At 42.0% G+C, this 14,623-nt stretch overlaps 1 protein-coding gene across 15 annotated transcripts in view; it reads left to right on the top strand.

Moving 5' to 3' along the window:
• LOC106596732 (band 4.1-like protein 3) overlaps positions 1-13,421 on the top strand; it is a 91,607-nt gene extending 78,186 nt beyond the window's left edge. For 10 of the 15 annotated variants that reach the window (XM_082973207.1, XM_082973204.1, XM_082973203.1 and 7 more), the window contains 5 exons: positions 891-983; positions 1,118-1,216; positions 3,826-3,909; positions 4,677-4,789; positions 11,222-13,421. In XM_082973207.1, coding sequence (XP_082829333.1) covers positions 891-983; positions 1,118-1,216; positions 3,826-3,909; positions 4,677-4,784 — 384 coding nt within the window. In that variant the 3' untranslated portion in view covers positions 4,785-4,789; positions 11,222-13,421. Of the gene's footprint in view, positions 1-890; positions 1,060-1,117; positions 1,217-3,825; positions 3,910-4,676; positions 4,790-11,221 lie in introns of all 15 variants that reach the window. The other 5 variants (XM_082973206.1, XM_082973219.1, XM_082973205.1 and 2 more) reach the window with 4 other exon arrangements.
• The last annotated feature ends 1,202 nt before the right edge of the window (positions 13,422-14,623 follow it).

Below are 14,623 nucleotides of genomic sequence, written 5' to 3'. Positions count from 1 at the left end.
GCCGTTTCCATGTGGCCGTTTCCATGTGGCCGTTTCCATGTGGCCGTTTCCATGTGGCCGTTTCCATAGGGACATATCTATAGGGCCGTTTCCATAGGGCCGTTTCCATAGGGCCGTTTCCATAGGGACGTTTCCATAGGGACATATCTATAGGGCCGTTTCCATGTGGCCGTTTCCATGTGGCCGTTTCCATGTGGCCGTTTCCATAGGGACATATCTATAGGGCCGTTTCCATAGGGCCGTTTCCATAGGGACATATCTATAGGGCCGTTTCCATAGGGCCGTTTCCATAGGGACATATCTATAGGGCCGTTTCCATGTGGCCGTTTCCATAGGGACATATCCATAGGGACGTTTCCATAGGGCCGTTTCCATAGGGCCGTTTCCATAGGGACATATCTATAGGGCCGTTTCCATGTGGCCGTTTCCATAGGGACATATCTATAGGGACGTTTCCATAGGGCCGTTTCCATAGGGCCGTTTCCATAGGGACATATCTATAGGGCCGTTTCCATGTGGCCGTTTCCATAGGGACATATCTATAGGGACGTTTGATAGGTTTGTTTCCTCTGGCTCGGGGGTATTATGGGTTTACTGGTTTAGCTCATGTTGTCTGTTCAGGTTCTCCATTCCAGCATGTGTTTGTGTTTGTTTCTTTTGATGGGGGGTTTACTTAAACTGTTATCAGAAAAATCCTGTTGTCATTATTGTTCAGTTAGCAAAACGCACACACACACACAACACACACACACACAAGTTCCTAAATGGCAGATGGAACTGTAATTTATTGATACTATTTAGAAGAGCCATTAATGTTGAGGGTTCTGCCGTCCTGTCTTCCTCCGTCGTTCCTTCTCATGTCTTCTCCCTCTGTTCCCGGTCTCTCCCAGAAACCCGAGGCTGTGCCAGCAGAGGAGTCGACCACCAAGGAGGTACCTGTAGTCCACACCGAGACTAAAACCATCACGTACGAGTCTTCAGAGGTGCGTTCATTAGGGCAGCGACGTAAGAGGAAGAAGAGAAAAGGAAAGCAGCAGTGAGAGTTCCTTCCTGGTTCAGGTAGTCCATCCCTTTCCCTTTCCACTCATTTTGAGTTTTGTCACGTGACTTCTGACAGGGTGACTGCGATGGCGACGTGGAACCCGGTGTTCTGATGAGCGCACAGACCATCACCTCGGAAACCACCAGCACCACCACGACCACGCACATCACTAAGGTCAGGGGTCATTTCATCAGCTGACCCTTTTTGACCTCTGGGTCTCTAACCATAACCCATTATAAACTAATTACCACCGTCTCTAACCATAACCCCATTATAAACTAATTACCACTGTCTCTAACCATAACCCATTATAAACTAATTACCACTGTCTCTAACCATAACCCATTATAAACTAATTACCACTGTCTCTAACCATAACCCATTATAAACTAATTACCACTGTCTCTAACCATAACCCATTATAAACTAATTACCACTGTCTCTAACCATAACCCATTATAAACTAATTACCACCGTCTCTAACCATAACCCCATTATAAACTAATTACCACTGTCTCTAACCATAACCCATTATAAACTAATTACCACCGTCTCTAACCATAACCCCATTATAAACTAATTACCACCGTCTCTAACCATAACCCCATTATAAACTAATTACCACCGTCTCTAACCATAACCCCATTATAAACTAATTACCACTGTCTCTAACCATAACCCATTATAAACTAATTACCACTGTCTCTAACCATAACCCATTATAAACTAATTACCACTGTCTCTAACCATAACCCATTATAAACTAATTACCACTGAGTCTCTAACCATAACCCATTATAAACTAATTACAACTGAGTCTCTAACCATAACCCATTATAAACCAATTACCACTGTCTCTAACCATAACCCATTATAAACTAATTACCACTGTCTCTAACCATAACCCATTATAAACTAATTACCACCGTCTCTAACCATAACCCATTATAAACCAATTACCACTGTCTCTAACCATAACCCATTATAAACTAATTACCACTGTCTCTAACCATAACCCATTATAAACTAATTACCACCGTCTCTAACCATAACCCCATTATAAACTAATTACCACTGTCTCTAACCATAACCCATTATAAACTAATTACCACTGTCTCTAACCATAACCCATTATAAACTAATTACCACTGTCTCTAACCATAACCCATTATAAACTAATTACCACTGTCTCTAACCATAACCCATTATAAACCAATTACCACTGTCTCTAACCATAACCCATTATAAACTAATTACCACTGTCTCTAACCATAACCCATTATAAACTAATTACCACTGTCTCTAACCATAACCCATTATAAACTAATTACCACTGACTCTAACCATAACCCATTATAAACCAATTACCACTGTCTCTAACCATAACCCATTATAAACTAATTACCACTGTCTCTAACCATAACCCATTATAAACTAATTACCACTGTCTCTAACCATAACCCCATTATAAACTAATTACCACCGTCTCTAACCATAACCCATTATAAACTAATTACCACTGAGTCTCTAACCATAACCCATTATAAACTAATTACCACTGTCTCTAACCATAACCCATTATAAACTAATTACCACTGAGTCTCTAACCATAACCCATTATAAACTAATTACCACTGTCTCTAACCATAACCCATTATAAACTAATTACCACTGAGTCTCTAACCATAACCCCATTATAAACTAATTACCACTGTCTCTAACCATAACCCATTATAAACTAATTACCACTGTCTCTAACCATAACCCATTATAAACTAATTACCACTGTCTCTAACCATAACCCATTATAAACTAATTACCACTGAGTCTCTAACCATAACCCATTATAAACTAATTACCACTGTCTCTAACCATAACCCATTATAAACTAATTACCACTGTCTCTAACCATAACCCATTATAAACTAATTACCACTGTCTCTAACCATAACCCATTATAAACTAATTACCACTGAGTCTCTAACCATAACCCATTATAAACTAATTACCACTGTCTCTAACCATAACCCATTATAAACTAATTACCACTGAGTCTCTAACCATAACCCCATTATAAACTAATTACCACTGTCTCTAACCATAACCCATTATAAACTAATTACCACTGTCTCTAACCATAACCCATTATAAACTAATTACCACCGTCTCTAACCATAACCCATTATAAACTAATTACCACTGTCTCTAACCATAACCCATTATAAACTAATTACCACTGAGTCTCTAACCATAACCCCATTATAAACTAATTACCACTGTCTCTAACCATAACCCATTATAAACTAATTACCACTGTCTCTAACCATAACCCATTATAAACTAATTACCACCGTCTCTAACCATAACCCATTATAAACTAATTACCACTGTCTCTAACCATAACCCATTATAAACTAATTACCACTGAGTCTCTAACCATAACCCATTATAAACTAATTACCACTGTCTCTAACCATAACCCATTATAAACCAATTACCACTGTCTCTAACCATAACCCATTATAAACTAATTACCACTGTCTCTAACCATAACCCATTATAAACTAATTACCACTGTCTCTAACCATAAACCCATTATAAACTAATTACCACTGAGTCTCTAACCATAACCCATTATAAACTAATTACCACTGTCTCTAACCATAACCCATTATAAACTAATTAAACCAATCAGCTTTTCTTCATAAAGGTCTATCAATCCGTTCTGCTTTTCCTTCTCCTTCGTAACGTTCTATTCCTCTATCAATCCGTTCTGCTGTCAGACGGTGAAAGGAGGAATCTCTGAGACCAGGATAGAGAAGAGGATTGTCATTACAGGAGATTCAGGAGATATCGACCATGATCAGGTCTCTTTCTCTCTTTCTTAATCACTTTGTTTCTTTCTTTAATTTATATTTGTCTTGTCATTGATTATTTTGAACGTGTACACATGAGCATGACAAATGTATCTGGAGAAGATATAAACTTCCCCAATCCTCTCTCACCTATAAAGTAACAGTAATGACTGAATATAGTGGATGTATTTTACTGTGTAATGTTATCTCACTTGAATTGTCTGGTTGATGTAACTAGTGTAGTAGACTACTACTAACCAGTAGGTTACCCTGTAACTAGTAGTTCCTACTAGACACACTCACTGACTCCCACTCCCTCCCGTCCCTCCTCCCGTCCCTCCCTCCCGTCCCTCCTCCCGTCCCTCCCTCCTCCCTCCCGTCCATCTTCCCTCCCATCCCTTCAAACCCTCCTCCCTCCTGTCCCTCTTCCCTCCCTCCCGTCCTTCCTCCTCCCCACCTCCTCCCTCCCATCCTTCCTTCTCCCTCCCGTCCTCCCTCCTGTCCCTCTTCCCTCCCTCCCCTCCCCACCTCCCTTCCCCCTCTCTGTCTCCCTCTCCTGGTATTGGTATGGTATTGCACCCCCAACTCCTCCTCTCCCTCCCACCCCACCTTCCACCCCCCCTCCCCACCTCCTCTCTGTCTCCCTCTCCTGGTATTGGTATGGTATTGCACCTCCAACTCATCCGGTCCCTCCCACCCCACCTCCCTTCCCCCCTCCCCACCTCCCTTCCCCCTCTCTGTCTCCCTCTCCTGGTGTTGGTATGGTATTACACCACCAGGCTCTGGCCCAGGCCATAAAGGAGGCCAAAGAGCAGCACCCTGACATGTCAGTGACCAAAGTAGTGGTTCATAAAGAGACAGAGATCACACCTGAGGGAGAGGACTGACCCAGGTAAGGAGACCACCGTATGTGGTCGTGGTATGGTTCGGTTGTGGTCAGCTGGGCTGGGCTTGGAAGCTAGTCCACTCATCTTCCTCCATCTCTCCTCGGCATGCTCCTGCTCCCCCCCCCCCCCCCCCCCTATCATCATCATCATCAGCACGTCTCTTACTGGCACTGAGTCCTGCTCCCCCCCCCCCCCTACTGGCGCTGAGTCCTGCTCCCCCCCCCCCCTACTGGCGCTGAGTCCTGCTCCCCCCTACTGGCGCTGAGTCCTGCTCCCCCCTACTGGCGCTGAGTCCTGCTCCCCCCCCTACTGGCACTGAGTCTTGCTTCTGAAACACTAACAGGCTACTACACATCCTCACAAACCTCCTCGTCCTACATCTCGACATTAACTCTATGTTATCTACTGTCCTTCCAGGACGAGTTTGCCACTTGCAGACAGTGGCAAATACATTGGAATCGCTCAGCTAATGTATGCACCCAGGACATGTATGTAATAGTTTCCCTATCACAAATCTAGTAGTTCTAGCGCTGTAGTTCTAGCGCTGTTGTTCAATCTGTAGTTCTAGCGCTGTAGTTCTAGCGCTGTAGTTCTAGCGCTGTAGTTCTAGCGCTGTTGTTCAATCTGTAGTTCTAGCGCTGTAGTTCTAGCGCTGTTGTTCAATCTGTAGTTCTAGCGCTGTAGTTCTAGCGCTGTAGTTCAATCTGTTGTTCTAGCGCTGTAGTTCTAGCGCTGTAGTTCTAGCGCTGTAGTTCAATCTGTAGTTCTAGCACTGTAGTTCTAGCTGTAGTTCTAGCGCTGTAGTTCTCGCTGTAGTTCTCGCTGTAGTTCTCGCGCTGTAGTTCAATCTGTAGTTCTCGCGCTGTAGTTCAATCTGTTGTTCTAGCGCTGTAGTTCAATCTGTTGTTCTAGCGCTGTGGTTCTAGCGCTGTAGTTCAATCTGTAGTTCTCGCTGTAGTTCTAGCGCTGTAGTTCTAGCGCTGTAGTTCTAGCGCTGTAGTTCTAGCGCTGTAGATCTAGCGCTGTAGTTCTAGCGCTGTAGTTCAATTGAAGTTCTAGCGCTGTAGTTCTAGCTGTAGTTCTAGCGCTGTAGTTCAATTGTAGTTCTCGTGCTGTAGTTCAATCTGTAGTTCTAGTGCTGTAGTTCAATTGTAGTTCTAGCTGTAGTTCTTGCGCTGTAGTTCTAGCACTGTAGTTCAATCTGTAGTTCTAGTGCTGTAGTTCAATTGTAGTTCTAGCGCTGTAGTTCAATTGTAGTTCTCGTGCTGTAGTTCAATCTGTAGTTCTAGTGCTGTAGTTCTAGCGCTGTAGTTCAATTGTAGTTCTAGCACTGTAGTTCAATCTGTAGTTCTAGCGCTGTAGTTCAATCTGTGGTTCTAGCGCTGTGGTTCTAGCGCTGTAGTTCAATTGTAGTTCTCGTGCTGTAGTTCAATCTGTAGTTCTAGTGCTGTAGTTCTAGCGCTGTAGTTCAATCTGTGGTTCTAGCGCTGTGGTTCTAGCGCTGTAGTTCTAGCTGTAGTTCTTGCGCTGTAGTTCCATCTGTAGTTCTAGCGCTGTAGTTCAATTGTAGTTCTAGCGCTGTAGTTCAATTGTAGTTCTCGCGCTGTAGTGCAATCTGTAGTTCTAGCGCTGTAGTTCAATCTGTAGTTCTAGCGCTGTAGTACTAGCGCTGTAGTTCTCGCTCTGTAGTTCTAGCGCTGTAGTTCTCGCTCTGTAGTTCTAGCTCTGTAGTTCTAGCGCTGTAGTTCTAGCTGTAGTTCTAGCGCTGTGGTTCTAGCCCTGTAGTTCTCGCTCTGTAGTTCTAGCGCTGTAGTTCTAGCTGTAGTTCTAGCGCTGTCGTTCTAGCGCTGTAGTTCTAGCTGTAGATCTAGTTCTGTAGTTCTAGCGCTGTAGGTCAATCTGTAGTTCTAGCGCTGTAGTTCTAGCGCTGTAGTTCTAGCGCTGTAGTTCTAGCGCGAGCTGCAAGTCAGGTCTGCTTAGTTAACTCGTCTGTTTCCCTATCACAAATCTAGTAGTTCTAGCGCTGTAGTTCTAGCGCTGTTGTTCAATCTAACCTGGGTACACCAGTTTCCATATGCCTCACAGACTTGCAAATATATCCGTCTGATAGATACATTTAATTAACCTACTAATTAACATCAATCTGAATCAGATCTGTAAAGTCATCCAAACAAAATCATGTGATTGACCAACCTCTTCAAAGCTTCTGAAACGAGGAAGTGTTGTCGCCTTAAAGAGACTGAAACTAGCCTCGATTTCACTACTTCCTGTCATGTGTTTGTAAGACAGAGGCAGGTCCTAATCTGTTCCATCTAGGTCAGAGGAGTGAGTTGTGCTGCTCTGTGCAGTGCTCTCTGGTTGCCACGTCAACATAGCTGCAAGAAACACACGCACAGGGATGGGTTCAAGAGGTTTTCAACAAGTTGAACGCTGCAGATAGAAATGTAGTGAATAGAGCCAGCGTGATGTTCTGTGTAATATGTTTATATCTGAACGTTCCACAGTGTGTAAACTGTTGTTACGGTTCAGTATTCTGGCATGTCTAGTCTAGCTTCTACTGTCAGTTTTGTTTGTTTTTCCTTTGGTGGATTCTGATTGGTTTACATGCATGGTGTTGGTTGCTTGTATGATGGAATAGAAGCTCTATGGTGGTCCCTACTTCCCACTCCTTCATGTTACTCTGTCTCTCCTTCTGGTTTAAGGATTTAACCACAGATTTTATTTTTTAATTTAAACATCTTTGTCATTTTAAAACATTTTCATTGGACATACTGTCAATGTTGTTGACCTCTTTAATTAAACCTTTACACTCGTGGGAATTGGCCTATATATGGATAGGGCCAAATTGAAACGTTTCTAACAGAAGAACAATAAAAGCAGATGTATAACAACGGTAGCAATTGAAAGAGAACAGTTTGGAGATAATGGGGAAATGATTCGACTAAAAAAGGTGAAGACGCAACAGTTCACCTGAACAGACCAGAATCCAAACATCACACTGTTGATTTTATGTGAATGTTACATTTACTGTACTTTTCACAGCATTTATTAATAACGACATCTGAATATACTGTGATACATTCAGTGACATAAGAATATTCCTGGACAATGTGGGGTAGGTGCAACACAAAACAACAAAAATGACTACAAGGGTTTGAGTGAGAGGACTAACTGGTGTCTCCAAGTGGACACATGACTGTCCAAAGTGTTCACAGTTTCTAAGTCATTTCAATGTAGTTTTATGACTCAAAGAAGAGTCTTCAACTATAAGGGGCTTTTTTTTAAACTCTCTTAACTGAGTCGTTGAGGAACTAGAGCAAGCATGCTTGTAGTTGTTTTGTTTGGAACACTACCCAGCATCCTCGTCATCACACAATTACAGTGCCTTGCAAATGTATTCATCCCCCTTTGGCATTTTTCCTATTTTGTTGCATTACAACCTGTAATTTTAAATTTATTTTTATTTGAAATTCATGTAATGGACAAACACAAAATAGGCCAAATTGGTGAAGTGAAATGAAACAAATTATTATTTAAAAAAATAACAACTGAAAAGTGGTGCGTGCATATGTATTCACCCCCTTTGCTATGAAGCCCCTAAATAAGATCTGGTGCAACCAATTACCTTCAGAAGTCACATAATTAGTTAGACTGCACACAGATTGACTTTATTTAAGTGTCACATGATCTCAGTATATATACACCTGTTCTGAAAGGCCCCAGAGTCTGCAACACCACTAAGCAAGGGGCACCACCAAGCAAGCAGCACCATGAAGACCAAGGAGCTTTCCAAACAGGTCAGGGACAAAGTTGTGGAGAAGTACAGATCAGGGTTTTATCATTTTAAAAATATTAGAATCTTTGCAACATACCACGGAGCACGATTAAATCCATTATTAAAAAATGGAAAGAATATGGCACCACAACAAACCTGCCAAGAGAGGGCTGCTCACCAAAACTCACGGACCAGGCAAAGAGGGAATTAATCAGAGAGACAACAAAGAGACCAAAGATAACCCTGAAGGAGCTGCAAAGCTCTCCAGTGGAGATTGGAGTATCTGTCCATAGGACCACTTTTAAGCCGTACACTCCACAGAGCTGGGCTTTACAGAAGAGTGGCCAGAAAAGAAGCCATTGCTTAAAGAAAATATTAAGCAAACACGTTTGGTGTTCGCCAAAAGGCATGTGGGAGACTCCCCAAACATATGGAAGAAGGTTCTCTGGTCAGATGAGACTAAAATTCAGCTTTTTGGCCATCAAGGAAAACGCTATGTATGGCACAAATTCAACACCTATCATCACCCAGAGAACACCATCCCCATTGTGAAGCATGGTGGTGGCAGCATCATGCTGTGGCAATGTTTTTAATCGGCAGGGACTGGGAAACTGGTCAGAATTGAAGGAAGGATATATGGCGCTAAATACAGTAAACTTCTTGGGGGAAACCTGTTTCACTCTTCCAGAGATTTGAGACTGGGACAGAGGTTCACCTTCCAGCAGGACAATGACCTTAAGCATACTGCTAAAGCAACACTCGAGTGGTTTAAGGGAAACATTTAAATGTCTTGAAATGGCCTAGTCAAAGCCCAGACTTCAATCCAATTGAGAATCTGTGGTATGACTTAAAGATTGCTGTAAACCAGCAGAACCCATCCAACTTGGAAGGAGCCGGAGCAGTTTTGCCTTGAAGAATGGGCAAAAATCCCAGTGGCTAGATGTGCCAAGCTTATAGAGACACACCCCAAGAGACTTGCAGCAGTAATTGCTGCAAAAGGTGCCTCTACAAGGTATTGACTTTGGGAGGGTGAATAGTCCGTTTTTTTTGTCTTGTTTCTTGTTTGTTTCACACAAAAAAATTATATTCTGCATCTTCAAAGTGGTGTAAATCAAATGATACAAACCCCCAAAAACTCTATTTTACTTCCTGGTTGTAAGGCAACAAAATAGGAAAAATGCCAAAGGGGGTGAATACTTTCGCAAGCCACTGTACTGTTGTTTACGCAATCCAGAATTTTCTTCACAATAGACAAACAGGCTCATTCTGTTCAGAACAACCAATGGTATGACGCTATGTCATCTGGTAACTGTACGAAAACCATAGTGATCATAAACACGATCATGACATGAGTTTTATGATATGAAAATATGGACTCACGGGTGTTTTTGGCTTTGCTTGTATGACATCCAAAACGCTATTTATTATAATCCTAAACGTCTCATCTTTCAAATGACATTGAGTCCTCTTCATTTCCAGCATTTCCCTCATTTAGACAACGACAAATGTTCAAACGTTGCTCAATTAGCGGGGAGGGATAGGGGGCAATTTTCGTGTGTCGCGTGCGGTGCTCAACTTTAGAGCGGTTGTCAGTCAAAACACATTCGGAGCTGTGAAGCGCAGAGCCAGAGCTCTGACGTCATGTACAGCATATTACTGTACAGCCACGGCATTCCAATGTAGGTGTTTTATCAGTGCCCAAATTCACCATTTTCAACCCATATATATATGTATATATATGGCTACGACTGTAAAGGTTTAAGATTTGGTGATGACCTTTTAACCTACATTACTTTAAGTCCTCTAGGTTTTTCCAGGTGTTATTTCTTCTGAGTTAAACTATAACCCACATGCTACAGCACCGCGTGTGTGTGTGTGCGTCTGCGTGTGTGTGTACAGCTATGTGCTCCTGTGTGCGTGTCTGCTGTGCATGACCAATGATGACTGTCATAACTCCAGGGCCTTGTCCTCAGCTCTGTGAGGTCTCCAGGGCCTTGTCCTCAGCTCTGTGAGGTCTCCAGGGCCTTGTCCTCAGCTCTGTGAGGTCTCCAGGGCCTTGTCCTCAGCTCTGTGAGGTCTCCAGGGCCTTGTCCTCAGCTCTGTGAGGTCTCCAGGGCCTTGTCCTCAGCTCTGTGAGGTCTCCATGGCCTTGTCCTCAGCTCTGTGAGGTCTCCATGGCCTTGTCCTCAGCTCTGTGAGGTCTCCACGGCCTTGTCCTCAGCTCTGTGAGGTCTCCAGGGCCTTGTCCTCAGCTCTGTGAGGTCTCCAGGGCCTTGTCCTCAGCTCTGTGAGGTCTCCAGGGCCTTGTCCTCAGCTCTGTGAGGTCTCCACGGCCTTGTCCTCAGCTCTGATCGTGCTACTCTCCTTGCTGTTACTCTCTGTTAGTGTGACGCTTCTCAGACAAATATTTAATTTAGTCCTGGATCCAAAAAGGGCTTTCAGAGATACAGAGAATGTTTTAATCCAGGATTAAGACTTATTCTCTGTCCAGGAAACTGGACCTAAAATTATCTGTGGATGCCTTGCATTTCCAATACCTTGCTCTGTGTTATGTTTTCACTGTCATTTACACGAATGACGACATCTGCCTCCGTTAGTGTGCTGTTTCCTATGTTGTTCCAAATGAGTGGAAATTCACTAACCAACGTTCTTTCTCTTTCAGGAGTAAATAAAGCCCAGGACAGTTTAAATCCCCTGGTGGAAGGACTCCTCTCAAAACCCTCCAGCAACCAACTCCCAACGTCACGATGGGTTTCATTACATTACTGTGCCTGCCTGCTGGGCCTCGTTATAACTACGGTAGAGACTACACAGCCAGCCTATTGTTCTACAGACAGTCTGCTCTATAGAAATACAATCTATAGAGCGGGCTTCCCCCGTTCAAGTCAATGATGGCATAATAGATTCTAATTCTATGCTCTGCGCTCTCTATGGTCCCGATCCTAATCTGAGTTCCATGTGCTTAACTTGGCTTTACTGCCTAAATCGTGATGTCAATGGGGAGATTAAAGTCAAAATGAGGTAGTTAAGATTTATGCCTATCGTCAGTCCCATCCGTCATTATCAAAATGTATATTTGCATGAGCAGAATGACGCAATTATTATTATAAAAAAAAATATATATATTATCAAGATTTCCTGTGAGATAATACAGGTTATTTTATCACTTGAGCTCTCGCTGAACTCTACAACAGGCAAAACGGTTGATTTCATTCACCGCCTTGCTATCTATTTAAGATTATATTATAAACAGTCATTTTTCTTGCTTTTTTTTTGTTGTTGTTGGTCAGCGTTGTTTAGTGTATTTATGAAATGAAAATCCGTCACTCCGAGAGAGGAGAAGAGAGAGAAAAAAGTCTTTTTATGTGACATATTAGAGTACACAACAATATTATTATTCTAATAACTTAGTAGAAGGTAGAAGTGACGACCTCAATGCCGCCTCACTCCACTCCCATCGTCTCAGATAGAAATGCATTTAAATCAACTTTTCACAACAAAGTCCTGTACGTTATATGTGTGTGGTGTGTGTGTGTCCTGGGCAACAGCGACTGCAAACAAAGGCAGATTATATCGTCTATATTCAGCAACAAGTTATTTTATTCATGTTGTATTGTATTTTGTCTGAACATTTGTCAGTATTCTGTATTCATACATTGCAACATATTTCAAATAGCCTGTATCCCAGATCGGTTTTCGACCTCGTGCCAACTCTTTATCACCCGTTGAGCGACATGGAGATGGCATGATGGCACTATCCGACTGGCACCCAGGCTATATTTGAGACGGTTGATAGTCTGTTTTAAAAACGCTGTCTAGATGGGGGTTTACAGAGTTGTACCCAGGCTATGTTTGAGACAATCGACAGTCTGTTTTAAAAACACTGTCTAGATGGGGGTTTACAGAGTTGTACCCAGGCTATGTTTGAGACAATGGACAGTCTGTTTTAAAAACACTGTCTCGATGGGGGGGGGGGTTTTACGGACTTGTATTGTTGTGATCTATCTGCAAACGGACACAAATGGTATACATTCTCCTCTGTATTAATTAATGGCTGGACTACAGTCCCCACAATGCTGTGTGTGACTGACTGAAAGGCCCAGGACTCAAACTAACAGGACTGCTCTGTCCAGATGAACATATTTTGGTCTGAAATAGCACCCTATCCCCTATATAGTGCACTACTTTTGACCAGAGCCATATGGGATGCACTATAAAGGGGATATGGTGCTATTTGTGAAGTATTTGATCTGATCTATCAGTCAATCAGGTGAATGTCTCAGCAGCCATAATAGCTCTGTTCTACCAGTATCATTGGTGTAAAGTTGCTCCTAACTGATCTTAGATCAGTTTTGCATTTTCCCTACTAATGGCTAAGGTTGGGATTGGGGGAGGAGATATAATTTTGAATTGAACCTTTATTGTACTAGGCAAGTCAATTAAGAAAAAAAATTCTTATTTACAATGACGGCCTACCCCAGCCAAACCTTCCTCAAACCCGGACGACGCTGGGACTCCCGATCACGGCCGGTTGTGATACAGACCCGGGATCGAACCCGGGTCTGTAGTGACGCCTCCCAACACTGCGATGCAGTGCCTTAGACCACTGCGCCACTCGGTCCCCAAAAGCTGATCTAAGCTGATCCTAGGTCTGTACCTAAGGTTAACTTCACCCCAGAGCCAGTATCATCAATATATAACTATATATATATATATATATATATATATATATATATATATATATATATACTACAACCAATCATGATGTTCCAGCACCAACAGAACGTGAAATTATACAAAGTGGCAAATGCATATTATTGTGATTTTCTTTTTGAATAAAATATTGATTATATTATTCTGAAGCTTGTCTCTGTCTTTTAGTGGATGTAATGAACTACTTACCTCTTGTAAAATATGTTGATCATATATGCTTCTGGAAAAACAATATAATTTCAGTACATTCTCATTTTACTATCCAATATTGTAGGCTAATAACATATAATGCAGAAATGGCCCTCAGACACTGAGCATTGTCCAATGTTTGCCACGTGCTGGATTGATTTAAAATGCTTATTCAGAAAAATGTTTTTTATCAAATTGTATTTGTCACATGCTTCATTAACAACAGGTGTAGACTAACAGTGAAATGCTTACCTTCCCAACAATGGATATATACAAAAACAAAATGTGGGGAAAAGTCCAGGGCTCTGAATACTTCCTGAATCCACTGTACATGTGGTACCCATGTGCAAGGGTATGAGGTAACAAGGAGGGTATGAGGTAATTGAGGTATGAAGTAACTAGGCAACAGGATAGATAGTAAACAGTAGCAGCAGTGTATGTGATGAGTCAAAAGAGTTAGCGCAAAAATGGGTCAATGAGGAGAGTCCAGTTAAAACAGTTACAGAGTTTAATGGCTGTGATATGAGAACACTGAGGATGGATCAACAACATTGTAGTTACTCCACAATACTCATCTAAATGACAGAGTGAAAAGAAGGAAGCCTGTACAGAATAAACCATATTCCTAAACATGCATCCTGTTTGCAACAAGGCACTTAAGTAAATACTGCAAAAAAAAATGTGTCAAAAAAAAATGTGGCAATGAAATGTCAATACTGAGTACCACTCTTACATTTTTTTTAAGCGTTGTGGTGGCTGCATCATGTTATGGGTATGCTTGTCATCATGAAGGACTAGGGAGTTTATATATATATATATATATATATATATATATATATATATATATATATATATATATATATATATATATATATAGGAATACAACTATACTGAACAAAAATATAAACGCAACAATTTTGCTGAGGTTACAGTTCATATAAGGAAAGCAGTCAATGTCAATAAATTCATTAGGTCCTAATCTATGGATTTAACATGACTGGACAGGGGTGCAGCCATGGGTGGGTGCACCCCTCACTGGGGAGCCAGGCCCAACCAATCAGAATTAGTTTTTCCCCACAAAGGGGCTTTATTACAGACAAAAATACTCCTCAGCAACCGCTGATGTTCCTGCTGGTGAAGAAGCCAGACATTTTTTACTTTA

This window comes from Salmo salar, chromosome 03 (assembly GCF_965601325.2).
Source record: "Salmo salar chromosome 03, fSalSal1, whole genome shotgun sequence".
Classification (NCBI taxonomy): domain Eukaryota; kingdom Metazoa; phylum Chordata; class Actinopteri; order Salmoniformes; family Salmonidae; genus Salmo; species Salmo salar.
The sequence above is the reverse complement of the archived record's forward strand: the minus strand, read 5'-3'. Positions and strand labels throughout refer to the sequence as shown.